General features: G+C 41.8%; 1 protein-coding gene across 5 annotated transcripts in view; it reads left to right on the top strand.

The window, feature by feature from the left end:
• Window positions 1-27,859, top strand: part of SMAP1 (small ArfGAP 1) — a 656,078-nt gene that overhangs the window by 329,158 nt on the left and 299,061 nt on the right. For 2 of the 5 annotated variants that reach the window (XM_029595644.1, XM_029595647.1), the window contains 2 exons: window positions 3,296-3,373; window positions 10,455-10,535. The exons of 1 other annotated variant lie outside the window; for it this stretch is intronic. In XM_029595644.1, the coding sequence (XP_029451504.1) occupies window positions 3,296-3,373; window positions 10,455-10,535 (159 nt within the window). The remainder of the gene's footprint in view (window positions 1-3,295; window positions 3,374-10,454; window positions 10,536-27,859) is intronic. 2 more of the 5 variants (XM_029595645.1, XM_029595648.1) reach the window with 1 other exon arrangement.

Here is a 27,859-nt window from a genome sequence, read left to right as displayed (position 1 = left end):
TTGATGTTTACCTCACTTCCAATCTTATTTGTGTTTGGTTTATGTGGTCCTGTTCCAGGCCCTTCCACAATGAACACCGAACAGAAATATTTGATCAGCAACTTTGCTTTTTCCTGAACAGCCTTTACATATTCCTCCCCTTTTATCTTTGAGTCTCATAATTTATTTATTTATTTATTTATTTGAAGAGTTTTATATACCGTTATTCGGTAAAGCCATCATAACGGTTTACATAGTGAACAAATATATCTAAGGAAATTTTGAAATATTATTATAACATTGAGAACATTACAGTAAAACATAAAATAACAATTCTAGGAAGTAATGTAAGGTTGGAAGAGGAGGGAAATGAGTTAGATAGTAAATTATAGTTCTTAGTTCATTTGAGAGTTGGTATGAGCAGATTATTGAGGGTCTGTGAAAAATTTGCAAAACAGTAAAGTTTTTAGGTCTTTTTTGAAGGTTTTTATGTTGTGTTGAGTTCTCAGGTCTTCAGGTAGAGTGTTCCAAAGATTGGGGGAGGCGATGGAGAAGGCTCTTTCTCTTGTTGATGTTAGATGAGCATCTTTGATGGTGGGGATTAATAAGTAGTTTGAGTTACTGGATCGTAGATTTCTTGAGGAGTTTTGAAGAGTTATGTTAAGGGTGTTTAGGCCTTGATGATAGTTGTTAAGGATTTTGTAGATGATAGTCATGGATTTGTATGCAATTCGTGCAGTAATAGGGAGCCAGTGAAGTGAGGATAAAATGGGCGTAATATGGTCATTTCTTTTTGTTCCAGTTAGGACTCTAGCAGCGGAGTTCTGAAGTATTTGGAGTGGTTTGAGGGAAGAGAAGGGTATTCCCATTAGTAGGGATTTACAATAATCGAAGGTGGAGAAGATAAGAAGCTGAGGGACGGTTCTGAAGTCATCAGTGTTGAGAAATGGTTTAAGATGTCTTAGGGTAAGGAGTCTGTGGTATCCTTCTTTGATTTTATTTGAGATGTGGTTCTTAAAGGATAGGTCTTTGTCAATGATAATTCCAGGGTTCCTGGTGTGCAGCTTTTGCACTTTCTTCTATCATTAACATATCTAAAATAAGAAAAAAAAGGTCTTGTCCCCCCTGTTTTACCATATTTGCTATTTCTGTTCCAGTTGCAAACAGAAAATGTCCATTATTGACCTTTACAAGATTTGCTTTCAGTTTTTGGTACAAGGCCAGGATACCTTTGGCTGTGATATCTGCCTGAAGATGTTGCCTAGAGTGGTTTGCTCCCAAAAGAATAGGCTCTTGTCTTTCCTTGCCAGTGAGCTAAAGTCCAGATAGATAAAACCAAATTGGCATATGCAGTTTGCCAGTTGAGATGCTTCCACTTTGGGTAGATGAACATACATATTTCCATGTGCAAGCTAACAGCAGATCCCAATCACAACCCCCTACTGTCCTTACCCACCAACCTTTTCCTATCACTCTTTTCCATATCTGTCTAAAGCATGCTTGAAATCAGTTAAAAGTACTGATGGTCACCTCTGTTGCTAGACCTGGTTTTGTCATCTGCAACTTTGATTCTTATAAGATCAATTCTTAATCTAACATACAGGCCCCTTTTCATGTCTTATCACAATACCTAGTGGTTAGGTTCCTTCATCACTTCCTTTAGTTGAATCTTCCTGCAGTGTCATGGGGACACCGATATGATTCTTACCAGCTGATGAAAGCCTCCTTCCAGCCTCTAGACTCGTCAGCTCAACCTGCTAGGTCGTGTTGGTGGTGTTCATTTCAGGCATTTTTGTGAGTTCCAGGCCCTAGTGACTTGACCATCTTTTAACATAGTTCTTCATTATGGGGTGGTACTCTGCACTCATTTCAAGTTCCTGCCTATAGTGGTGTTGAACTTCCATGTTGATCAGTTGATTATCCTGTCATCATTTTTCCCTAGGCTACAGGTCGATTAAGGTGCTCAGGCTCTTTGTTCCATGGATTGTAAGAGTTAATACGTTTCCACTGGAGCAGACTCATACCCATAGAAAATCCATCCAGTTATTTGTGTTTTTGGACCCTACCAGATCGCGGCATGTGTGTTGTCTTAAATTGATCAGTTGTTTGTATCTCCTCCTGTTATGCCCGTGCAGATCTGACTTGAGAGTGATCTGTTAAGACTCATAATGTAAGGGCCACCTAATGTTTGCATCCACTGAGGTGATGATGAGACTAGATTGTTTTAATTTGGTTCATGATTTTTCTGACAGTTTAATGAATGCTAAGGATGGTTACACTTTCAGTATTTTAAGCAGCACTTTGTTTTCTGTCTATGTCAGTTTGCTTTATGTTTATTTAATTTTATGTAAATGTTTTCTTTTTACTTATTTTATGATATGTATATATTTTGGAATCCTCTGTGATCCTTGGAATATACAGAATACAAGTATTTATTTATTTATTTATTTATTTATGAACTTTTAATATACCGATATTCATGGGACACATCATACCGGTTCACAATAAACTCATGGAGAAAAGGAAATTTAAAAGGCTACATTATGGAGCTTATTCAATAGTCTCTTCTCAATAGAACTTAGACATTACCTTTCAGTGTGACAGTGAGTATAGACTGTCCATTCTCCATAGTCTTTTTTTTTTTTTTTTTTTAAAGTCAGGGCCTATTTTATAATTTCAGATTGTCTTCCCTGTTTAAAAAAAATTACAAAATGTAAAGATTTTTTTTCCCCCAACGAAAATTATGTCCTGCTCAATAGAGGGGTTTTTATTGTTACCTTTGTTTGTTGAAGAGCACCCTTGGCTGTGGAAGCCCATATTTGTGAATTTGGTGAACTGCTTGTTTTCAGAGAATGCAAATTTGCTTACTTTATTACAGGTGTTTTTTGAAGACAGTCGCTCACCGGTCATGCAAACCTTCTCTCTTCCCCTTTGGAGTTGTTCTCTAGTCAGAGCTACTACATAGAACCAAGGGGAGTCCTGGGGGCTGTGACACTGCAGGAACTGCTATGCATAAGCAGTAAAAAGGCTTTTATGCCTGTTCAGAAAGCTGTGGAAGAATTTGTCCATTCAGCACTCTTGTGTGTGCAACTTGTGAACTGCTGTCTTTAGAGAACACCTGCTTGCTTTCTGTTTTTTTTTCTTTTAGAAATAGTAATACAGGAATCAAAAAATGTGAATGCTTTCACTATGCTTTCTTCTTTTGTCTTTTAGTAAGAGCTGGTGTTTCTGTTGAGAAAAAATGCTTGTGTTCTCTGTAATCTAATTCTGATCTGCTGACTCAGTTCTCTTCTCATCATTCATCTGCTTTGTACAGATGTCCTCTTCTGATGCTGTTCAGGCTTTGCCATCTTCTCCTTCTCTGCAAGCTGCTGCTGAGAAGAACAAATTAGAGGTATCTTATTTTCTAGCATGTCATTTTTATTTTTTTTTTTTTTTGGCAGACAGCAAGTTGTGTTGTGCTGCACAGATGATTTGCAAACCTGATGGAACATCATTTTCCTAATCTTTAGTAATCTCATTTTTGTTTTTGTCTGGGGGTCCTCTGGTATTCCGGCTAGAGATCCCTATCACACTTTCTTCATCTTTCCCCAGACTTATATAAGTGAGCATGAGTCTATAGCACAGAGATTTGGCTCAGGAGGGTTTCCAGCTAATTTACCCTTTTGGGATGTTTTATTAATTGCCTCAATCCTTCTTCATAATACAGTTATACAATTGGTTACTGTACCTCATAGTGTTTAGGGATTGTTTACTGATCTTTTTAAAAGCTGAGGATATCTGCCCGAGAATGGAATTGGCACCATGCAATCTTTAAGCAGGAATCCCAAAGTATCTCCCAGCCTTGGGTGTGGAGTATGATTTTACAAATGCACTGCAGCACCTGCATCTATTGTTTTAATTGATGCTTTTACTAGAATTTAAAATTTTCAAATGTGCTATCCCAGAAAATCTACCTGCACACATTCACACTTATTTATTTGAATAATTTTATTCCACTTATGATGGCACATGCTAAGTGGAATACAATACATATATTGAAACATGTTAGCATTTTAAAATTACACTTGCACACTTATCCTTCCAAACCCTGCCCTTGGGATCGCCTCCTCTCATTGCAGGCAAAGGTACATGGGTATAGGTGGTATGTGCTTATATATTTATCTGCAGATAGGGTGAGCAGCGTTATAAAAGGTGATTTTTGTGAGAGAAGCTCTGTTTTATTCACAAAATGGCATTTACAATTACTCTGTTAATGCACTGTTCCTTCTGGAGATGAGTAAAGTACCCAAGTCATTCTGCTTCCATATGAGTATGATGAAACAGGTCCTTGGCTCCTTCCCCTTCCCACCCCACCGCCTGTCTGAGTTTCAAGCTATTCCTAATAGAATATACATGAGGTCTCTGGTCTCCAGTGTATGTAAATTTATCTTATGAATATTCATTAGGGCTATCCTGAAAATCTGACTGGCTAAGGAGGACCCAAAAAACTGGTCAGAACACCACTGCCCTATTTAATGTCACCAGTCATTCAATTTTGAACAAATAACCATATTGCCTCTATCTAGCTTTTATGATATGAATACTGGCCTAGTGCCCTGGTTTTCTGTGTCTGCTTTAATAATTGAAGATTTTTTTTCCATTTTCTGCAGTAATTGGTTCTGTATCTGTCTGTTAAAGAAATAAAAAAAAAAATATATATTTTCAAGATTACTCTGTAAGCCCAGTCTATGGTCTTGTTATATTCCCTTGAGGCATTGGGAAGGTCTGTTTAGAATTTTGCAAAGCTTTTTTCTTTTTGGATTTCACTTTTGATAAGTAACATTAAATTTGCTTCTGATAGAAATGGTGCTCTGAAAAGTTTGTACCTTATAGCAGAGATGTACATTATGTAAAAAACTCTTCTGAAATATGGTTGAGGGAACTTATTCAGTCATTTCTCAGCATGTCTGTAATTTGTTGTTTTCCATAGTCAATGTAATTGCAAAGAATACATAGGACATTGTGGAGCAGGTCACAGTAGCTTTTCAATTCACAAGTACCACTACTGTTGCACTTTAATTGTGTAACCCCCACCCCAGGAAGGGAACCACACTTCCTTGCCTTGCTGAGCACTGAACCACTTGATGCATGGTGTGGGAAATCAGGTTCTATGATTTGGGGGTAGGGCCACTAAAAGATTCAAAAGTCCACACCAAAGAATGTGTTCCAAACAAAAATAGTTACTGATCAAAAGTCTAGTAGTGACATAATTAAGGGAAATCCCTAGAAAAAAAACCCTCAAAACAGGATGTAGTTCTTTAGTTTTCACAGGCAATCAAATCCAAGCTTGAATCCTTATTCTTCTTAAGTGAGATTCAACTCGCTAAAATCCTGGTGTCTCTCCAAAAAGATCTTTATTTCTTTAGCTTCACAAAGAAAAAGTACAGGATCCCATTCTTATCTTACTATTAATTACTCACTCTCTAGTGGCAGGCTTGTAAAAAGCAGTCCTCTCCCCGATTTCTGGATTGGATTCCTCCCTTTCTCCACCTTTCACCAGTCCTACAGGAGCTCACCCTCTCCTTGAGATCCAAAAGCTCAGCCCTTGGCTACTCTCTCTGATGTCTTCAACCACTCCAAAGCACTTCCTCTCCTATTGATTTAAGGCCTCATCCTTTTTACTCCTTAGATACTGACCCAAGCTTTGAGGGATGGAACTCTTGCCATTCACGTGCACACCTACACCCCCTGTTGGAAAAATCCTCTTTTTTTTTTTAAAAGAAAGGCCTAATTACTAGTAAAGTCAAGAAACCCTTACAATTGTATACCACTATGCCAAACTTTTTATATAATCAGCAACATCCAGGAGTGGATATGATTAAATTCACGCATGTAATCACATTGTTACAAGAAGAGTGTGAGACTCCTCCACCTATCCAAAGTGCCTATACGCTATGCCGACTCTCCCCCTCTCCCCCGGGGGCCTTAAAATCCCCTACCAGGAACAAGGTACACACTTACCACTCCCAGTGTTTCCATCACTGCTTCTGATAGAGCAGTAGCATATAGCCAGATAACCTTAGGCAAGTATATTCAGCACGATGTTCATCGTGCTGAATATCCGTGACAGATTTTCTGGCTAACATTAGCTGTATAACTTGTCTGCTTTCTGGCTTACTGAATATGGACATCACTAAATCTAAACAAATTCCTAAAAAGGGAGAAATTCAGAAGGAACACATCAGCCTCTGTTCTGCTTCGCTTAGAAATCAGTGATTGGCTTAGGTCATTGGATTCGAAGGACATTTTCACACACATACCCATTCATCACAATCATAGGGCAATGCCTCTGGTTCACAGTAGAAAAAGAACATTTTCGGTACAAAGTTCTCCCAGCAGCTCCAAGAGTGTTCATTAAATGCCTAGTTGCTGTTGGGCACATCAGGAAAAAACAGTGTGCTACTTTTTCCATACTTACACAACTTGCTAACATTGAGCAGATACAGAAAGGGAAGGTCAACACAAGATATACTATTCACACCCTCCTTGCTCTGGTGTTTGTGAGAACCTAAGAAAAATACCAGTTTACACCATCCATCCAGTTGGAATTCATAGGAACGTTCTTGGATAGATGAAAAGGAAAAGCCTTTCTCCCCTTTTACAGAATGAACACATTGATGCAGTTACCTGGGTCCCTCTCCAAGAAGGTGGGAATTCCAGCCAGAATGTTAATGGACATATTATGTTACGTGGCAGTCAGAATCTGTTACTCCGTTTTCTTGCTTACATATGAGAATAGCGCAATGGCATCTAAAATTATATTGGAATCAATACTTCTAACCCCTGTCTCATAAGGTTCTACTTTTCTCTCCTCTTCTGTGTTCTCTGAAATGATGAGCTTGTCCATCTCATTTCCTGGCTGGTTATTCTCTCTTTCACAGTGTCAGATGACTGTAACCACAGACTCCTCCAGGCAATTTATTGATACAATTTATTTGCACTGAACTTGGTGCAATTTATTTGCACGGAACTTGTTCCAGATATGAGCAAACACTGTACATCAACATCCTGGAATTAAGAGCCATATTTAATGCTCTCCAAGCATTCAAACTCTTCATAAAAGGAAAAGTAATTGAGATACAGATGGATGGCATAGTAGCAATATTTTTTTTGCCTAGGAGATGGATTACATTGAGGTAAATGCTTTAGTGTATTGCCCAATTCCATATTTGAGGCATCATGTTTAACCTTTTGAGTGGTTCGAGTATCTGCTTCAATGTTAGCAAGTTGAGTCTTCACCTTCAACCTTACAAGTGGTCCCTTCACCCAGTGATACTACAGTCTTTTTTTTTTCAAATGGGGAACTACTTACATAGATCTTTTTTGCAGCTTACTTTAATCACAAACTTCCATTCTGTTGGTCCACGAGGCCTGCCTCAGATGCCATACCATCAGATGTTTTTGTAATATCTTAGACAGGAAAACTGATGTATGCTTTTCCACCAGTTCCTTTTATTGCCAAGACATTTTACTAACTAAGAATGGATAAAAGAAGATGATACTAGTAGCACTCTTTGGCCTCACCAAATATGGTTCCCATGATTACAAAGATTAATACTCACCAAGCCAATCCAGCTTTCACTTCGCTTGGCTTTTTTAACATAATTCAACAGCACACTTCTTCACACCAGCCTTCGATCTCTAGCTCTCATGGCATGGATATTGAATACAATGCCTTTGCCTTCAGATGTAAAGGAAATACTGCTGACAGCAAGAAGACCATCCATTAGATGTTCCTATGGCTCAAAACCAAGATCCCTTCCAATGTTCAACTTCATCTGTTCTTCAATATCATCTTGATTTGTTTAAATCAGGACTAAAGTCCAATTCTGTAACAGTACATTTGAATGCCATTGTTGCATATTAAAAGGCCTTCTGGTATCTTACCTCCCTAAAGTAGCCAGATTGGTTAAACTCCTACTCCATCTTGATCCTCCTATTAAGAGCCCTCTCACACAATGGAACCTTAACCTAGTCTTATCAAGCCTTATGCTTCTCCCTTTTAGCCTTTGGCAACTGCACATATAAAATTTGCAGCTTGAAAGGTGCTATTTTTAATAGTAGTAACATCCAAAAAAAGAGTGCGTGAGTTACAAACTTTAGAAGCACACTCCCCTTATACCCAGAAATTTAAAAAATAGGATAAGTTCTGAGAACTACATTGTTTCTTCCAAAGGTTGTATCAATTTTCCTTTCCATCTGTCAGTCTATAATACTTTCTACATTTTTTTCAAAACCTCATTCTAGCAAAGCAGTGCATTCACTTCATTCATTGGATTGTAGAAAAGCTCTACTATTTTACATGAATAGAACTAAATCTTATAGAAAGTCTTCTTACCTATTTGTTTCCTAAAAGCAAGGGTGAGAGTTAAAAAAACAAAAAAACAAAGCAAACAAACCTTTCAACCTGGATATCGAACTGTATATCCTTGCAAATAAAGTAAAAGCTCATCAAATACAAGCTATCGCAACTTGTATAGTTCATCTGCACTTTGACTCATTCAGGAAATTTGTAAGGCAATAACTTGATCATCCATTTATACCTTTTGTCAAATATTACTATCTAGAAGAGGACTTTTGCAGCGACTGTGCCTTTGGGCAGAAATTGCTGAAGTACCTGTTTAGCTAAGTGCTTCAACTCTCCCTCCATCCACTCTTCAACCAGATTATATAATCCCAACTTTCTTCAAATTACTGTATTTCATACACAACCCTCAGATATGGAATCCCCACTTGTGTGGCTGAATTTGACCCTGCTTGTCCACAGAGACAGCAAAGTTGCTTATCTGTAACTAATGTTCTCCATAGAGAGCAGATCAAATCAGCCACAAATTCCAACCTCCTCCCCAAAGAGTTGACGTTTGCTAGTGAAAAGACTGAAGAGACTTGAGCAATGTGGCTGTAGAGAAACTTTGTCTTTCTGAGCTCTGAGAGAGCACTTCTGCAACAGCACCTTCAGATAACATCACCCACTTGTGTTGCTCATTTGACCTGTTGTCCATGAAGAACACCTTTTAGAGGTAAGGAACTTTGCTTTCCCTGGTAGAAGGCTAGAAGAGAAATCTAAGAATGAACTCTTCAGCTCCACTCTAGCACTACAAGGAGATACTGCAGTAGTGGTAGCTGCATTTTTTCTCACCTAGATCCTGACTCGCATCACCTCCATGATATGACTAAACCCTATAGTCAACTGACAGGGCAATTCCTAAGCAGTTTTTAAAGTTTAAGTATTTCTGATAATTTTAAAATCTATTGGCCAAAGGAATATTTAGTTAACTTATTGACCATATAAAATATAATTGGCAAAAAATTGGCTCTATGTTTTATAAGTTTCAATTCATTTGTATTCTGTTTCTCATATCATTGTTTTTTCATGCAAATGCTATGGGCATTAAATTAAAAAACAAAACATAATCTCCTGAACTGATCAAAGAATCCTGAAAGTTTCTAAACTGAATGGGATCCAGAAGCAAGTCTAAAATCTTCACCATAATGTTAGTTAGGCAAGGCAAATTGAGAGAATATTATTTCTATCCTGACCTGCAAAGTTTTTTTTGTTTTTTTTTTTTTAAATGTAAATATTTTTAGTGAATGTCAGTTTTTATGAAAGATGCTTGTATGCACTGGAAACAGAAGGTCCTTGATTTATCCACAGAACAGGTACAGCATAGGCAGTGACTCTGCAAGCTGTTATGTACTGTCCTGCCAATGTACTTCAGCCCTACTTTGGCATGCCATCTCTACAGTTGAGTGGATAATTTAGTCTCCATAGGCTATCCTTTGCCTTGGCTAAAACTGCCAGGAAGGGCACCAGTTTTTTTTCCCCATTATAATGATTTTTAAGTGATATTGACACCTGTCAATTGACACCTAGACTCATGCTGAGACCATCCATTGATTTCACATTGGTTGACAAATAATATTGTCTTTTTCACTATCTCATTTGGATTTGACTTGGTAGCATCAGGATGAAAGACTTTGTATCTGTATCTTTTACAAATTCAGATTAAGTAAAAGAAACGCACTCAAATAACGGGAAACATCTAATATTATAGAAGGCTAACATCTTTCAAGCAAGCCTTCAAGAATACTAAAATCCCTTCTTCAGTAGTCCTTAAAGATAGCATTTTGAATTTTTTCAGTCTTAGATATTTCTAGTTGGTTACTTTATTAGTTTTCTTTTCTTATTTATTTTTGAGTAGATTAAAACTATACTCCCTGTTTAATATGAAAATTCACCAAACCATATAGTCTCCCTGCCCAGCTGTTGTATTTCAGGCAGTACAAAGCACATGCAAATAGTTTATTCAGTCAGCGAATTATTCCTCAGTGTCCTTACTTGCACTGTTACAATATTGATTTGTTTAATTCTGTTCAGTTCAATTTTGCATAAGGCACCATTAATAATTGTCTTTATAACATTGCTTTTATAGATGGAAAAGGATAAAAGGAAGGAAGATAAAAAGAGAGACAGAGAATCAGAAAAACCTCCTAAATCTTTAGCAACTGAAAAGGTAACATTACGTTTTCATTTATTTAAGAAGGCTTTACGAGTGATTGCATCTCTTTCCTTTTTGTGAGTCTGTCATTTAGAAAGCAAGTAAATTAGAGCTGGTTGGAAAGAGTTGAATTTTAAGTAAATGAATCATAATGGCAAGGTTCATTACATTTATTCCTAGAGTATTTTGGAATTGGTAGAGTATCAAAGTTATTTCTACCAACTGAGTGCTGCTTTATTAGGGTAAGGGACTTCCTGTGGGTTAACAAGTATGGCTGTCAGACAACAAAAGTGCCCCATTGGTTACAATTTAGCCATTTAAAGGCATGTTTTTTTCTTGAATTCATGTTTGGTTTGCATAGTATTTTAAATAAAATGTATTTCTTGCAGTCATTTCATTCTTGGGTATATAATGAAGCGTTCTTAAGCTAGCTTCCAGTAAAGTAGTTAAATAAGTTTAGTTTACTTGAAGCACATATGAGAAGTCACTGCTTATCTCTGTGAAAAAAATGAACATTGAAAGTATCCTTTCTACTTTAATAACTGTGTTTCAACAACTTTGGGGTTTGTTCAGGAAAGGAAATAAAAGAGCAAAGATAGTTTTACCGCCAAACCTAGTGCATGGAGATAAGGACTCAAAACTGCTAACTTGTTAAATGAGAATGGTGGAATGCAATATACTGGTTGTAAAAATATCTTATTGGATTGGTATCATACTCCAGAATAGTTTAGTTTTTGGAACTCCTATGTATATCTATTCAGTGCTGCATTATGTATAGAAATAAGTAGTAGTAGAGTTTTAGCTGCATGCCTGGTAGGAAAGAAAAGTATAAATCTTAACTGTGGCGCACAGTGATTAATCAGAAAGTGACATGTGAAGTAACCTGAAGAAGGCCTCATTGTGTTCTCCCAGTCAAAGACGAGCACAGCAGTTTTGATATTAGTGTATATTTCAATAAGGGCAAGTGGGTATAGAAGAAGCATTGGAAACCATGCCTCTGATGACTGACTTTTGTGCTAGAAAGGAAGGAGTAAAACTAGATATCTTCCCATTTAATTATCCTTTGTAAGGTATCTTTTTTTTTAAACGTTTATGAAAACTGGACCAAAACTACGGATCCCGGCTATCTTGAATACCTTCTCATGAGCTGAAGATTGTTGAAACTATATGCAAGCCATATAATTACAGAACAACCGAGTGTTTTGAATCATCTAATTAGAAAGTTTTGCAATTAATAACAAATACAAAACCAGCATTGTATGTTGGTCATTATTATTTGTGACTTAAGCTTTATGATCAGGTAGGTAAGCTTCTAAATATATATAAGATTAAAATAGGTCCAGTGATTCAGTTAAAAGTAGTAATTACTAGTCATGTCAAGTTCGTAAATAAGTCCTTTGATTTCCAATTTTTACTTCTGAAGTCAATTCTACAAATTTTAGAAATTAAGTATTTTAACCTGCATTTCTAATACAGTTTAAAAGATTATGATGATTAAAGTCTGTTTAATAAGATTTATTAATTGATTTACACCATAATTTTTATCATCATGATGTCACTGAAAACAGTTGTTGAGTTTTCATTACAGCCTGATGTTTTTTGTTGGCTTGCCTTTTAGATCAGAAGGTGTTATGTGCTGATGCCTGAAATTGTATTTTTTTTTTTTTGGTTGAACCCAGAATCAAATCTAAAATTGTTCGAAGGTCTATCCACTAAGAAATAAAAATTACTGACTTCCAACAGTTATATACCAGTGTAATAGCTTTAAAGATAAAAGATTTAAGTGTTATCTGCCATTGCTGACCTCATAGACTCTTGTATATTTCTGGATGTTCCAGAAGCCATTAGAATATCAGGGAGTCTACAGATGGTCCACCCTGGAAGCTAGATGGAATAATGGCCTGCTTTGACCTCTGGACTAGGACGATGGTGGCCATAGGGTTTCAGCCTGGAAAAAAAAATGAGAGAAAAAGATTCAGGTCAGGGCCTAAATAAGGCCACAGCAAATTTACAAAGGCACCGTTACTGGTAACACACATGGTTACTGGTAACTCACACAATATTGTGTGAGAACCTGACATGTCAAACACTCATTGATATTGGGAAACACACAAATACTTACTGGAGCATGCAGGAGGACCCATCAGGGATATTCTGTGGAATCTCACTACTAGCCTGGGAAGACCAGTAATGGCAGCTACACAGACAATGGTCCTGCCCTCTCCTGCTGTCGTGGATCTTTGAAGATGTATAGTATGCAATGCAGCTTCAGGTTATTGCAACAGATCTATTTAAAGGGGCCTTGTATGTACAGCTGAGGCACATGGTGCACTTATTACTTACAGTGAACAGCAATTTTTATAAAAGGAGCAAGAAGAGGGAATAGCAAAAGTCACCCTTTTGAATCCAGACATGACATGACATATATCTTTCTGGATTTCATAGCTGTTTGCTTTTCTCATGATATCTGGTATCCCTATACAGATCTGTACAACCAGGAGATTATTCTATCACATATGTGAAAGATGGATGTGATGTGCATGTTGGATTTGTGGCATATTGTGGACTCTTGGTCCCTGTACTCGATGTAGGGACGTAAGGTGCCATCTTTTTTCCCTACAAAAAAGAATCCTGCACCAGCCGGGGATTTGGAGGGTCTGATGAATCCTTTTTGAAGGTTCTCTTGTATATAGGTGGACATGGCCTTAGTCTCAGTTGCAGAAAGAGGGTAAACTCTTCCCTTTGGAGGCTCCGTATTAGGTTTCAGGTTTATAGCGCAGTCAAAAACTCTGTGCGGAGGGAGTACATCTGCTGCTTGTTTAGAGAAGACATCCTGGAAGGAGGCGTATTGTGGAGGTAAGCCAGGTAACGATGGTGTAGTGGGCACGCAAATTAGTGGCGAGACTTCTGCGAGACACTGACCATGTCAGCCAGGTCCCCACTGAGATAATTCTAGCGTAGCCCAATCAAACTGTGACATATAATTTTGTAGCCAAGACAGTCCAAGAACCACTGGGTGCATGGCCTTTTCCAATGCGAGGAAGGAAATGGATTCAGAGTGTAAAGCTCAGGTGCACAGGCCAGTGGCCTGGCTAATTAATGAAACTTCTCCAGGAAGTGGTTCCCCATGGATTGAAGACAATAGCAATGGCTTAACTATTGGTGTGGTAGGAATCTGTAGATGTTCTACTAAGCGTTTTAAGATGAAATTTCCTCCAGCTCCGGAGTCTATGAGAGCGAGGGTCTGAAATTCAAGGCTTCCGCAGAGTAGTGAGACTGGTAAAGATAATGGAGGAGTTGGAGAGGTGAGGCCTAGGAGAAGACCTCCTGCAGATCCTAGGCCCGCCAGTTTCCCGGACAGATGGGGCAGGTTTGGACGGCGTGGCCTGATTGGCCACAGTACATGTATAATCCCATGCATTTGCGAAAATGTCTTTCTTTAGAAGTTAAATGATTTCGGCCTAGTTGCATAGGCTCGTCTTCTTCTAAGGGAGCAGACAGTAGGCTTGAGGCAATTGGCACAGGTTTAGGATGGTTAGCTCCCAAGGCAGACTTTCGAGGACTCTTACCCTCTTGAGTTCGTTCTCAAATACGGCGGTCAATTCTCCCAGCCAATTCCATGAGAGACTCAAGGATATCAGGCAGATCACGAGCCACCAGTTCGTCCTTCAAGTGAGAGTAGAGGCCCTTCATGAAGATAGCACATAGACATCCAGTGTCCCAGTGTAGTTCGGTTGCTAAAGTCTTGAATTCGATCACATAGTCTGTAAGAGGCTTATTACCTTTCTGGAGGTTAAGCAGAGCAGATCCAGCGACGGTCTGCCGACCCGGGTCATCGAAGACAGACTTAAAAAGTTTCAGAAATCCTGATAGGTCATTCAGGATAGGATCTTCACGTTCCCATAGTGGTGAAGCCCAAGCCAAGGCTCTTCCTTCAAGTAGAGATAGGATATAGGTGGTCTTGGAAACTTCCGTGGGAAAGAGGGTAGGCTGTAAAGAAAAATGCATACTGCATTGTTTGACAAACCCTCTACACATCCGTGCTTCACCGGTGAAGTGGGTAGGCGTAGATAACGCTATGGTGGTATTGACAGTCACCATCGGAAACAGCAGTTCTTTTACTGGAGTTGCTGAAGTATTCCATTGTGCATGTAAATGATTGAAGGCAGTAGCTAGGCTTTCCAGAGACTTTTGTTGCTCGATGATCCTCTGGGCTATGCCAGGAATGGCCTGCAAGGCCACGAGTTGAGCCAAGTCCATGGAGTTAGCAATCTGTTGGGTTTGTGGCATATTGTGGAGTCTTGGTCGAAGTGGCGATGACTCCTCCCACGGGGAGGGGCCCCATGGGGAACCACAACAATAGGCTAGACTCTAGTAAGCAGACACTGAGGAAAGAAAGCTTTATTGTACTGCTGATGTAAGTTGAATCTTGCTTCAAGGAAGGGGGATAGAACTGTAGGCCAGCGATATCACAGTAAGCTCAGACAGTCTCTATAGATGATGGTCTCACCCGGATGTAGCAAGGTTGGGTAGTGTTCTGCAGCGCAGGATAAGCCAAACCTGAAGAGTGGAATAAGAAGAACTGGAGCGTAGCGATACTCACAGAGTGGCAGTGCTGGTAACTTCCTTGGTAAAGGAATGGAGAGAGGGACCAAGGTCCGAGGTACAGGGTAACCTGAGCAGGATAGGCCCTCGAGGAGCGAGTACCTAGGAGCGCCGAAGGATCCTGGAAGAAAGTAGATAGGACCCCCGAGGAGCGGGTGTCCTAGGTTAGGTAGTTGAACCCTGAAGGGCAGATAGAAGCGAGGGACCCCTGAGGAGCGGGTACCCAGAGCTTCCTTAGGAGCAAGTTATCCCGGAGGGTAGAGAGGAATCCAAGCGAGCAGCTTAGAAGCGGTCAGAGTAGCAAAACCGAAGTCCTTGCTAACTCATTGGGCTATAGCGGAGCGGAGGTTAAAATATCCGGAGGTACTGATGTCATGCGGTGGGGACGCCCCCGAGGTTTCCTCTATGACGTATTGAAAAGCGTAGGTGGCGCATGCGCGCCTAGGAGGCCTCAGGAAGAAGCATGGCGGATGGGGACGCCCATGCTGTGTCGGAGATGATGAGAGTTTCGGCAATCAGTACCGGAGGCAGCCATTCTTCCCAAGGAGGAGGAAAAGGGTAGAAGAGAGGTGAGGCAGAACAGTCGCAGCCGTCTGCGACAGTGTAGGTTTCCTGATTTTTGACACAAGTAATATATGAATACTGAGACCTCATATGAGTATATACCAAAATCTTTCTAATTGATGTTGCAGAGGAGATTCCATGCACTTCCCACTGCCACTGCTGCTCTATATGGATGTGTTGAACGCAGTTGTGAGCTGTCAGGCCATGGAAGAACTGACTCTTGAATATTCATAATAAGCAAAAAGTGTGCTTTTCCATCTGAACAACTACTGTTGCATCTTTTAGTGCAAGAGAGCTGCTTTTTACTTGAATAGAAGGATTTTTGATACATTTGCTTTTCATGATTGCAGTTTTTCATGTTTTATAACTATAATACCCCCTCCCCCCAAATGAAGTTTCTTATGCTTCTTAATTTTCCACACAATGGGATCCTGGTGTTTTTCCAGAAGAAAAGCTTTTATCTCTTCACACTCAAAGAAAAACTGCAGAATCCCCTTACTCTTTCGTGCACAATTATTCTCTGGTTTCAAGCATGTGAAAGGCAGTTCTCGCCCCAATTTCTTGGTTAAGCTCTGCTTCCTTCCACTCTTTACCAGTCTTACAGGAGAGTGCCCGCTCCTGCAGAACCCAGTGGGACCCCTGAGCAGAGCCCAGCCTCTTGGCTGCTCCCCCCGAGTCCTTTCAAGATGTCTCTTTATATTTTAACTCCAAAAGCTCCCTCTGACTACTACTGTAACTCATAGTCACCATTTATACTTCCATACCGACTTGCCCTTTTTGCAGATGGATGCTCCAGCCATTTAGATACACAACGTGCTCTTGAACATCCCATTGCTAGAAGATTCCTCTTTTTAAAGAATTCATTGGCTGATGTTCTACCAGTAAGGGCTGTATTTCCTTACATACCTTTACAAGCTATTGGTGTGTGTTTCTCTAGGAGGTTTTCTAGGAATCATCTGTAATGATTCCTAGAAAAATAAAATTTCCATGTTTATTCTGTAAGCTAGAAATAAGAAAATGCTGAGAAACAACTTGGGATGTTTATAGAAAGAGCTTACAAACATGAAAGATAATGGGGCTATCTAGAAACTTTTCATAGTGAAACATCATTCTGGAAAGTGACGTCACATTTTTTTTTTCTTATTTATGGATCAAAATGAGGACAAAGTAAACTAACAATGGGTTTCTACAGTAATTAGTATTGCCTTTTTCTGATAATCTGGCTACCACTTCATTTGAAAATTGGAAAAACCATCACAGTGTCTTTCCATATTTGAGTCAAGTAACATTTGAGATTCACAATCAGCTGAGAGAATCTTCTCAAATCGAGCTACTCAAGAAGATAGGAGGGACAAGCCTTGTAACTGATCACTTGAAAAATCTATTATGAACCTTGTTGCCCAAGATGTTTCCAGCAGCAATCATCACTAATGCATTTAGGCTGTGTTTAAAATATGATTTTGTTTGTCTTCCTGTTTATTTCCACTGATGGGCAGGGTGTGATTCTGATGATCTCCAAACTGTCAGCTTTGTCTTGCATCTTACATCAGTAGTCAGATCACTACATAGATTTGTTATACTCAGCTTGCATGGTGGTTAGTGAAATACAAAGGTCTGAAATGAATTCTTCTCTTTCAGTAGTATCAGTTAGTCAAATAAGGCAATGCTTGCTCAGGCCCATCTAAAACAGGGGTGAGCAAAAAGAATATAAGAAGTTGCCATACTGAGTCAGACTGAGGGTCCATCAAACCCAACTTCCTGTTTCCAACTGTGGCCAATCTAGATTACAAGTGCCTAGCAAGTACCTAAACATTAAATACATCCTATGCTACTAATGCCAGTAATAGCAGTGGCTATTCTCTAAGTCAACTTGATTAATAGCAGTTTGTAGATTTCTCCTCCAGAAACTTATCTAAACCTTTTTTAAACCTAGCTGAGTAACTGCCCTAGCCACATTCTCTGGCAATGAATTCCAGAGCTTAATTTTGAGTTGGTTGAATTAGAATTTTCTCTGATTTGTTTTAAATGTGCTGCTTGCTAACTTCGAGTGCTCCTAGTCCTTCTATTATCCCCCAGAGGAATATGAAGAATCCTGAAGGGTGGCACACTAGAAAAAATGGTTATGCTGTCAAGTTTTGTTGCCATGGAAGCACTGCAGGCTCAGGAGGGAGATAGTGTCTGAGCATAGTGATATCACTGTTAGCATTCTACAGCTTAGCCATATGTCTCTTTAGGTGGGTTGGGGAGAGATGTTGCTTTCACTATGGAGGCCCTGGGCGGTTTGCTGCTTACTCTGTGGCAGAACTAGGACATGGGAGGAGCCACTGCAGGGTTCTATAGCCCAGGAAGAGCTGCCACCCTCTGACCCCAGCTCAGGAGGAATTCCTGCTGCTGATTGGGTCCCTACTCAGGGAGGGAGATCACAGCTGCTGCTTACTCAGGGGAAAAGAAGTGGTGAGTTGGAGAGGGAAATGGACAAAGGGGCCAGAAAGACTAGAGAGGAGGTGGGGGAAAGGAGAATAAAGGCAAAAAGGGTAAACAAGTTAAATACGCAAATTAAAACATGAGAAACTGAAAAAGATGAGCAAACTAAGGAAAATGCAAAATAGAGAGAAAAACTGAAAAAGTTATTAAAAACAGTAAATAAGCAAAGAAAAGTGGGCAGGGTAGGACAGAGTTTTTTCTCAGCTCCTGAACAATTTTGGTTGGCAGCTTAAGATTTATAAAAATTTTTCCAGCCAATTCCATTTGTCTGTAATGTGTCTCTCTCTATATCTAGGTATTATCTAAGTATTATCTAGATGTAGAGTGTGTGTCTCTGTGCTTGTCCTGTGCATGTGGCCTATATCTCTATGTGTGATGTGGTCTGTCTGCCTCTGTCTCTCTCTGTGTCTGTGTGTGATATGTCTCTGCCTCTCTCTTATTTATTATTATGTATATATAAAATTTATAGCTCGCTGATCCACAGAGTTCAGCGGATAACAAGTTTACATAAATAGTTATTTGAAACCATAAAATAACTTAGATGACCTCCAGTAAAATATAAAACAGAACTTTGTTTCAAGACATAATGTAGTCATTACATTGCTAACAGAGAATGGAAGATATCAATATTGCACAGTCTAGAGCTGTGTATAATCTGTCCTCCTGTATCTACGCCTCTCTCTGTGTCTGGATGTAGTGTGTCTGTGTTTTTCTGTCTAGGTGTGATATGTCTATGTCTCTGTGTCTGTCTGTGTGTTGGGTATGGGGAATCTGTGTTTCTCTGTGTCTGGATGTCTGTGTCTGTTTTGCTCGGTGTCTGTGTCTATCTTGGGTATAAGATATCTGTTTCTTTCTGTCTGTCTGTCTCTGTGCCCATGGTGTGTATGTTTATGTCCTTTCAGCAACTTGAAGAAAAATAAAACTTGGGCTCTGAGATACTGGCTGGCATACCAACAAAGTGTGGATACCTTTTGTATATTTATTTATTTATTTAAATGATTTATATACCGGAGGTTCCTGTATAATATACATATCACCCCGGTTCACAAGGAACAGTAACTGTTGCTATATAGTGTATGTGTGTATATACCTTTTGATAGAAACAGGGAGAATGCTTTAATAGGTGGTGATGATATTTTAAGCAAGAAACATTGTTAATTTTATGTTTATGTATAGTTGTATTGTATTTAGTGATGAATATTATCTCCTGTGAACAGTGGTGATTGTACCACATAACGATGGTAAATAAATAAATGTATGTGTGCATGTATATGAAGTAACCCATCTTGGAGAGGGGCACCGTATCAACTGTATGTAAGGAAGGAGGGCCGTGGCTCAGAAGGTTTGCTCCCCTCATCATAAAAGGCACAGTATGGAGGTAAAATATCTATTTAGAAAATTGGTAACACTCTGAAAAATCATTAGAAACAGAAACTGAAGGCAGCTAACTAATTTTATTTTCATGTTATCTGCCCATTTTCCTGGCATGATGCAGTACTTTAAACCCCACTTAATATCTGCCTTTATCCTTGCTTTCCCACCAATACATGTCCTATACTTTTAAAAAATGTTCATAGTCTTTAACTTCCACTGCCTTCACAGCATGGCTGTTCCATTCTTTTACTTCAAATTCTGTGAAGAAATCCTCACATTTTAAAATCCGTTTTAAAACAAAAGAATGTTGTCTTGTGTATTATGTCCCTCTTCTTTCTGCTTTGCTCCAAGGTGTACTGTACATAAATCTCTCAGTATAAGGAGCAGTCTCTGCACCATTTTGGTAGCCCTCCTGCTGTTCTGTCCCTATCCTTAGCGATGCAGCCTCCATAACTGTACATAATGCTCCAGATGGAGTTTCACCAGTAACTTGCTAGACGAGATTATTTTGTTTGTTTGTTTGATTTTTTATTGTGTATGTGAATTTGTAAACCACTTTTATTGTAGCTATAGATTATGCAGTATAAAAATTTTTAAATAAACTTCAGTAAAGAATTACCACAACCTTTTTTTTTTCTTGCTGATTATATCTTTCCCTGATTGTTCTAGCATTCCACTGATTGTTGCGCGTCCCGGCCATGTTGGTGCCAAGACCGGGCCTGCTCACCTTGCACTCCCTTCTACCAGCTCCGGCTACTCGTCTTTGGTGCCGCGGCCAGCTCCTACCATCCACGGTGCTCCCAGGCTTCCCCAGGCCCGTCGGGGCCTTCCCACTCTCAGCGCTCCTCATGCTGGGGCTCGGCGACCTCCACAGCATCGGCCCCGCCCCTAGACGCGCGTCCCTTTAAAGGGCCCAGCACGGGAACCCGGTCCACAGCGCCCGATGATGACATCACATAGTTCCTGTATATAAGGCGAGGTCCCGTTCCCAGAACCTCGCCTTGGCAATCGGGTCGACACTTCGGTGTAGCTAGTTTGCTGTTCCTTGTTCCTGTTCTCCTGCTTCCTCGATCCAGTCTCGTTCCAGTGTTCCTGCGTTCCCGTGCTCCTGTCTTCCTGTCCTCTTCCAGTGCTTCTGCGTTCCTGTAGTCCTCCTTGTGTTCCAGCATCTCTCCTGATCCCTGCTCTTCGTTCATCCTCCTGTTGTACCTTCTCGGACTGATTCACGGTACTGACCTTTGCCTGCCTTTTGACTACGTTTGACCACTGCCTGGAACTGGCCACTGCCTGCCTTCTGACTATGTTTGACCGCTGCCTGGAACTGACCACTGCCTGCCTTCTGACTACGTTTGACCGCTGCCTGGAACTGACCTTTACTCATCTTGACTACGTTCGGACTGATCTTGAAACTGACCCTTGCTTTGGCTGACCACTGTCGGATGGATACCTTGGCTCTAACACTTGCGCTACATTCAGACACTCTGTTCGCTTCCGTGACCACCATACCGGCCTGCTCGGATATTAACCACGGCTTCTCCTTGACCAGACCAATAGGTGCTGCCTATCTCGCCCGGAGGACCTTCACTTCCTGTCTCATCCAAGAGGTCTCCGGTGACCCTGCCTTCAGCAGCCATGCACCTTTGCTTGTGGTGGGCACACCCCATTGCTACCTCGCGGGGAAACCCTTGGAGGGCCACCTAAGTCCAGGCGGTCCGGGTACCCAAGAGCTCAATCTGAGGATACCCCAGATTGCTATTGGTGAAACTGCAGCTAGCCTCTGTCTCCTTGTGTGCTCTGCCTCCTGGTAGCAGATGCTCTCTGTGTCCGACCAGAGGGCCGTACCAATCCTGCACCAGGCCAAGAGTCCACCTCCAGTGCAACAGGTTGCCAAGGCCATGGACTTGGCAGAGTCCTCTGCCCTGCAGGCCGTTCCGGGTCTAGCGACATGTGTCTGGGAGCAACAACAGTTCATTGAAGCATTGGCCACCTCTGAGGGAAAAACTGCGTTCTCAACTAGAGGAATCTGCCATGGCCAACCCAGGGGCTCTTGCTCACTGCCCATCTTCTGTTTCATTGCCCTCACGGGCACTGCTGGCCCTCCCAGCTCCACCCCGTTTCAATGGGGATCCTCATCTGTGTCTTGGTTTTATCAATCAATGCTACATGCAGTTCTTACTGCAGCCTACTCTTTTTACGGATGAAGTGACGAAGATCACATTCATTCTCTCTCGTCCTAAAGGGAGGGCCCTGGCATGGGCCTCCCCACTTTGGGAATGTTCAGATTCCATTCTACAGCAGCTTCCACAATTTATCGCTGCTTTCTGATGCACCTTTAAAGACCCAGGCTGACAGGCGGTTGCCGGCCATCACCTCCTACATCTCCGTCAGGGATCATGCTCACTCTCCGAATACACTGTGGAGTTCCGAACCCTGGCAACTGAGTTGGGATGGCAGGAGGACTGCCTGCGGGCACTCTATCTAGAGGGTTTGTCTCCTATCTTGAAGGATGAGTTGGCTGCCCGTGAAATCCCTACATCTTTGGAGGAACTGATATCCCTGGTTGGGCAAATAGACCACCGCTTCAGAGAATGGTACCAGGAGGTAAAGGCTGTCCGACCTCCCGCCCTACGACTACCTCGGTCTATGAGCCCCAAGTTGAAGGCTCTACCTGCGAGTTCTCAACCACCGGAGGAACCCATGCAGATAAACCGGGGTCGCCTTACTATCAAGGAACGCCTCTGAAGAAGAAAGACTGGTCTCTGCCTCTACTGTGGGGGTTCTAGCCATCTTCTCCAGACTTGCCCGGTGCGCCCGGGAAACTCCAGAGCCTGAGCCCGGCGGGGTTCCCGAGCTTGGGCGCCACAGTTTCTGGCCCTCAACTGCTGCTACCTGTCTCCCTCCTAAAGGAGATGCATTCCTTTGCCACTACTGCCCTCATAGGTACTGGGGCAGGTGGGAACTTCATGCTCGAGGAGGTAGTCATTCTTCTCCAGCTACCCACTTAACAGCTAGAGATACTACTCCGCATTGCTTCCATTCTTGGGGAACCACTACCAGATCGTATCACTCACCGTACACTGCCTATCCTGCTGACTGTGGGTACACTCCACAAGGAAGAGATCTCACTCTTGATCCTCAAACAATCGGTTCACCCCATAGTTCTCGGCCTTCCATGGCTTCAAGAACATTCGCCCCACTTCGACTGGCAGTCCCTTCAATTAACCCAGTGGGGTCCTCGATGTCAAGACTAGTGTTTACAACGGGTGTCCCCGTCGGTGTCAGTATTGACCTCTACAACCCTTCCTGGGTTACCCACTCCTTAAAATACTAAGATGTTTTCTCTAAGCAGAAGGCCGATATTCTGCGACCACTCCGGAAGTTCAATTGCCCCATTGAACTGGGTCCACACCACCTAAGGGCAAAACCTATCCTTTGTCACTTCCAGATACTCAAGCAATGTCTACATACATATAGGAGAACCTAGCCAAAGGGTTCATAAGACCATCCACCTCTCCGGCAGGTGCAGGATTCTTTCTTAAAAAAGAAAGAAGGAAGTCTCAGAACCTGTATTGATTACAGGGGTCTGAACGCCATTACCTGGCAGGATCGTTATCTACTTCCGCTCATTAGTGAGCTCTTTGATCGGCTGCAAGAGGCTCAAATCTTCACAAAGTTGAACTTATGTGGAGCCTACAATTTAATCTGAATTCAATCGGAAGACATCTGGAAGACTGCATTTAATATGCGGGATGAACACTACGAATACGTAGTTATGCCCTTCGGGCTATGCAATGCTCCCACCATCTTTCAACGATTAATGAATGAGATCTTTCGAGACCTCCTGTACTCATTCGTTGTAGTATACTTGGACGATATACTAATATTCTCCAAAGATCTGGAATCTCATTGTTCCCACGTCCAGACGGTTCTCCCACGACTCAGAGACCACCAACTCTATACCAAACTAGAGAAATGCCTTTTTGAGCAGTCCAGCCTTCCATTTCTGGGGTACATTATATCGAGTCAAGGGTTCACCATGGACCAAAAGAAGCTCCAAGGCATCTGTGATTGGCCCCAGCCAGTAGGGTTGCGAGCACTGCAAAGATTCCTAGGATTCACAAATTATTATCATCACTTCATAGCAGACTACTCCACGCTGGCCGCTCCACTCAACGCCATGACGAAAAAAGGAACTGACCTTCGGGTCTGGAGCCCCAAGGCACAATCTGCGTTCCAAGCTTTGAAGGAAGCCTTCCATACCGGGCCCTGTCTCAGTCACCCGGATCCTAGCTGCCCCTTTAATGTTGAAGTCCACGCATCCGCCATTGGGGCTGGGGCGGTCCTGAGCCAGTACTCCACCAACAGAGCTCTTGTTCCATGCTCATTTTATTCCCACAAATCGCCTACTGAACGAAATTATATGATCGGGGATCATGAACGTCTGGCTGTGAAACTCGCCCTCCAGGAATGGCGTCTCTGGCTCGAAGGGGCGCAACACAAGTTAACTATTTTTACTGATCATAAGAATCTAGAGCATTTGAAGGAGGCCCAACTACTCAACCCAAGGCTAGCCCACTGGGCTCTATTCTTTGCACGCTTTAACTTCGAGCTTCGATATCGCCCAGCCGCAAAGAACCTCCGCGCAGATGCACTCTCGCGTTCCTTAGAACCAGAGGATACTCCAGACAGCCCAGCACATATTATTGATCCAGCTTGCATATCCATGGCAGTCACAACCACGTACCAGCCGGTAAGACAGTCGTGCCCTGTCGCCTTAGAGAAGAGCGTGTACTTTGTTGGGCTCACGACTCCAAATTGGTTCGCCATCCCGGCCGAGTTCGAACGCTCGAGATGCTCCGCCGACACTATTGGTGGCTAAGATGGTCAAAGATTCCAGAGATTATGTGGACTCTTGTCCCGTTTGCGCTCAGCAGAAGCCCCCCACTGGGCGTCTTTGGGGCTTTCTCCAACCGCTTCCTGCACCTACGGAACCTTGGGCTAGTATATCTAAGGACTTTATCGTAGAGTTGCCCCCTTCCAAGGGGCATACACTAATTTGGGTCATAATAGACCGTTTTTCCAAGATGGCACATTTTGTCCCCTTACCGGGGCTCCCATCAGCCTTGGAGTTGGCTCGCCTTTTCTTGACCCACGTTTTTCGTCTACATGGACTTCTACAAGAGAGAGTCTCTGATCGTGGCCCGCAATTCACCGCGAAATACTGGAGATCTCGCTGTAAAAAGTTCAATATATCTTTGAACCTGACTTCGGCATACCATCCCTAGGCTAACGGCCAGGCCAAGAGGACCAATCGGTCCTTTAAAGCATTCCTTCGTTCATTTGTCAATGATCAGCAGGACAACTGGCCCAACCTCCTCCCGTGGGCAGAACTATCCCACAACACCCACGTCGCCTCCACTACTGATGTCTCACCATCACGCTTCCATGACCACCAGACCAGCCTGCTCGGATACTAACCGTGACTTCTCCTTGAACAGACCAATAGACGGAGGACCTTCACTTCCTGTCTCATCCAAGAGGTCTCCAGTGACCCTGTCTTCATCAGCTGTGCACCTTTGCTCATGGTGGGTACACCCCTTTGCTACCTCTCGGGGAGACCCTCGGAGGCCCACTTAAGTCCAGGTCTGGGTACCCAAGGGCTCAACCTGAAGAAACCCCGGATTGCTATTGGTGAAGCTCCAGCTAGCCTCTGTCTCCTTGTGTGCTCTGCCTCCTGGTTGCAGGCGCTCTCTGGGTCCGACCAGAGGGCCATACCAATCCTGCACCAGGCCAAGGGTCCACCTCCAGCACAACACTGACTTTCTGTAAGAAACAAAAAGCAAAGATATCCCTTTGATCATGTGCTTTTAGTAATATGACAAACTTGCTTTGGTTAACCAATATAAACGGTGCACCTATTTTTGCATTAATGCATTCTAAATACCTGTTCCTTATCCATAGCATTTATTTTTGTGATTTTTACTCACTTAAAGGTGAATTTTCAAAGAGCTGGTGTGCTTAAAAATCAGCACATTTATGTGTAAATAACATATACTCATGGATATGCTTTTTTATAAACCTCAAAATATATGTGTATTTAAGGGTATGTAAATTAATTTGCATTCGTAAAAAAGGGCATGCCAACATTTACACGAATTGATATATTTTTAAGCAATGTATGCATGTAAATTTGACAGTTTATTTGCATAAATTTATACCTGCTCTATATCTGGAGTAAGTGATCATAAATGTCTTAAAAGTGAAATACTGACTGAGTGGGGAGTCTCGGTCAAATGGAGGGAGTTCAGAATGAAGAGCCAGGAGGATCTTGATGACCTACTGATGGACTGGATGAACTGGTGGACTAATTGGTAAAACTGGTAATTTCATTGTTGTACACATATTAGAAAATCTCCTAAAAGCCAAGTTACAAAGGGAAATGCAGTAAATTACACAGGTAAAATCTCAGTACATATATTTTTAAATTGGACATAAAAATACCCAAGTATAGCAATTATACACTACTTATCTGGATAAACTCCGATTTATCTCACTAAACCTTGAAAGTGGCACTTATCCAGACAAGTTCCAACTTACCCAGCTAAGTAGCAACACTTATTCGGGCAAGTTCTGATTTTCCTGGCTAAGTAGCAGCAAAGATGCTACTTACCCAATTAACAGGCCGAAACAGTAAGGAGCGGTAGGAAGAGCTGCGTTAGTGCCGGGCGCACCCGCGGTTGCCGCATGCACAGTCTGGCTCATCTACCGCTTGATACTGTATTTAAATAGCTTGCAAATGCAAGCTGCGTCCAAGAAGCGTCTGTGAAGCGTTAGGCCAGCGCACCCAGTATACTGTATAGCGCTCTTTACAGTATACAGTCCGTCTCCGTCGATGTCCGTCTCCGGAGGAGGGCTGCAAGAAAAGTAAGTCGCTTCGTTGCTACTTTTTTTCTTTTTTTCGCTTTTTTCCGCTTTCGTTGCTTCGGGAGGAGGGGAGAGAGGACTGGGGCTGCCCCGGAGACCAGCACCCATGGACGCGGCCAGGGCAGGTGAGCGGGGGCTGGGGGAAAGTTTGCCGCCTACCCTTACCCCTGCCTCTAACGCAGGGGTAAGGGTAGGCGGGAAGTTAGCAGGTTAAACGCGCGGCAAAACGGCAGGGTAAAAAAGCGATAGTCGGGGCGCGCGTTACTGTATGGGAGGGAATAGCTAATTCGATCGTTTACATCTAATATACATGCCGCGGGCGGAAGGGGTTACCCGGTGATTTAAAGAGGCGGTAAGAATGGGGTAAAGGGGATAGTGTATCGCGGGTTGGACTAACGCGGCCGAAAAGTGAGTAGAAAGCGGGTTAGGAGCAGGGTAACCGCGGCCGCACTTTACTGTATTGACCTGTAAGTCTTAAAACGCTACTTATCTGGGTAAGTCAGATAGCCAGATAAGTCTAAAAAGCACTACTTATCTGGCTGTCTAACTTAGGGCCTGATTCACTAAGGCTTTTCTGTGACCATGGGAAAAATGCTTAGTGAATGAGCCCCTTAGCTGATTAAGTAATGCTTTTTAGACTTATCTGACTAAATAGCATTTTAAGACTTATCCTGCTTAAGTAGCAGCTTTTCCATTATTTAGGTGGATAAATCGGAACTTATCTGAATAAGTGCTGCTACTTAGCCAGCTAAAACCAAATTTATCTGGATAAGTGCAGATGTATTTGCATGTATTTTGTTTTACATGCATGTGCATATTGCAGAGTTCATTTAAGCTTAATTTATAACGTGTATATCATATACACCGGGTTATAAAATAAAGGATTAGATTTTTGTGCATCCATATACATGGGTGGGCGTGCACATGCATGTTTCAGATTTGACTTGTCAAACATATTTTCTCTCTGATTGCCTGAGGCTATTGATATTTCTCAGAGTGACATGGGCACTTGTAGACAGAAATGAGTCTTTAAATAAGAATATTTTGTTAAAAAGAACAAGAAAAAAATGGAAAAGAGCAAATGATTGCTGTTAGATATGCTATACAATATTTCTTTAAAAAGCTGAAAATGACTGGTTTTATAAAAACTGTTGCACAACAGCAAAACAAGCCTGTAGGGCTCATGAAACTTTCAGATCACAATTGCAGCATTTCTGGCTTCTAGGCTACTCATCTTCCTGCCCTTTTAGCAGTTGCTCCAGAGGGAAACAGTAGATGCAGAATGCTGGAAATGTAAACAGCTACCAAGCAGGCCCCATAGCCATTCTATGACATCTTTTATAAAATAGTGATTTTCACTGATTTTAGAATGAGTTGATCAGCACCTA

This window comes from Rhinatrema bivittatum, chromosome 3, assembly GCF_901001135.1.
Source record: "Rhinatrema bivittatum chromosome 3, aRhiBiv1.1, whole genome shotgun sequence".
In the NCBI taxonomy this organism is placed as follows: domain Eukaryota; kingdom Metazoa; phylum Chordata; class Amphibia; order Gymnophiona; family Rhinatrematidae; genus Rhinatrema; species Rhinatrema bivittatum.
This window is presented reverse-complemented; position numbering and strand designations above follow the sequence as displayed.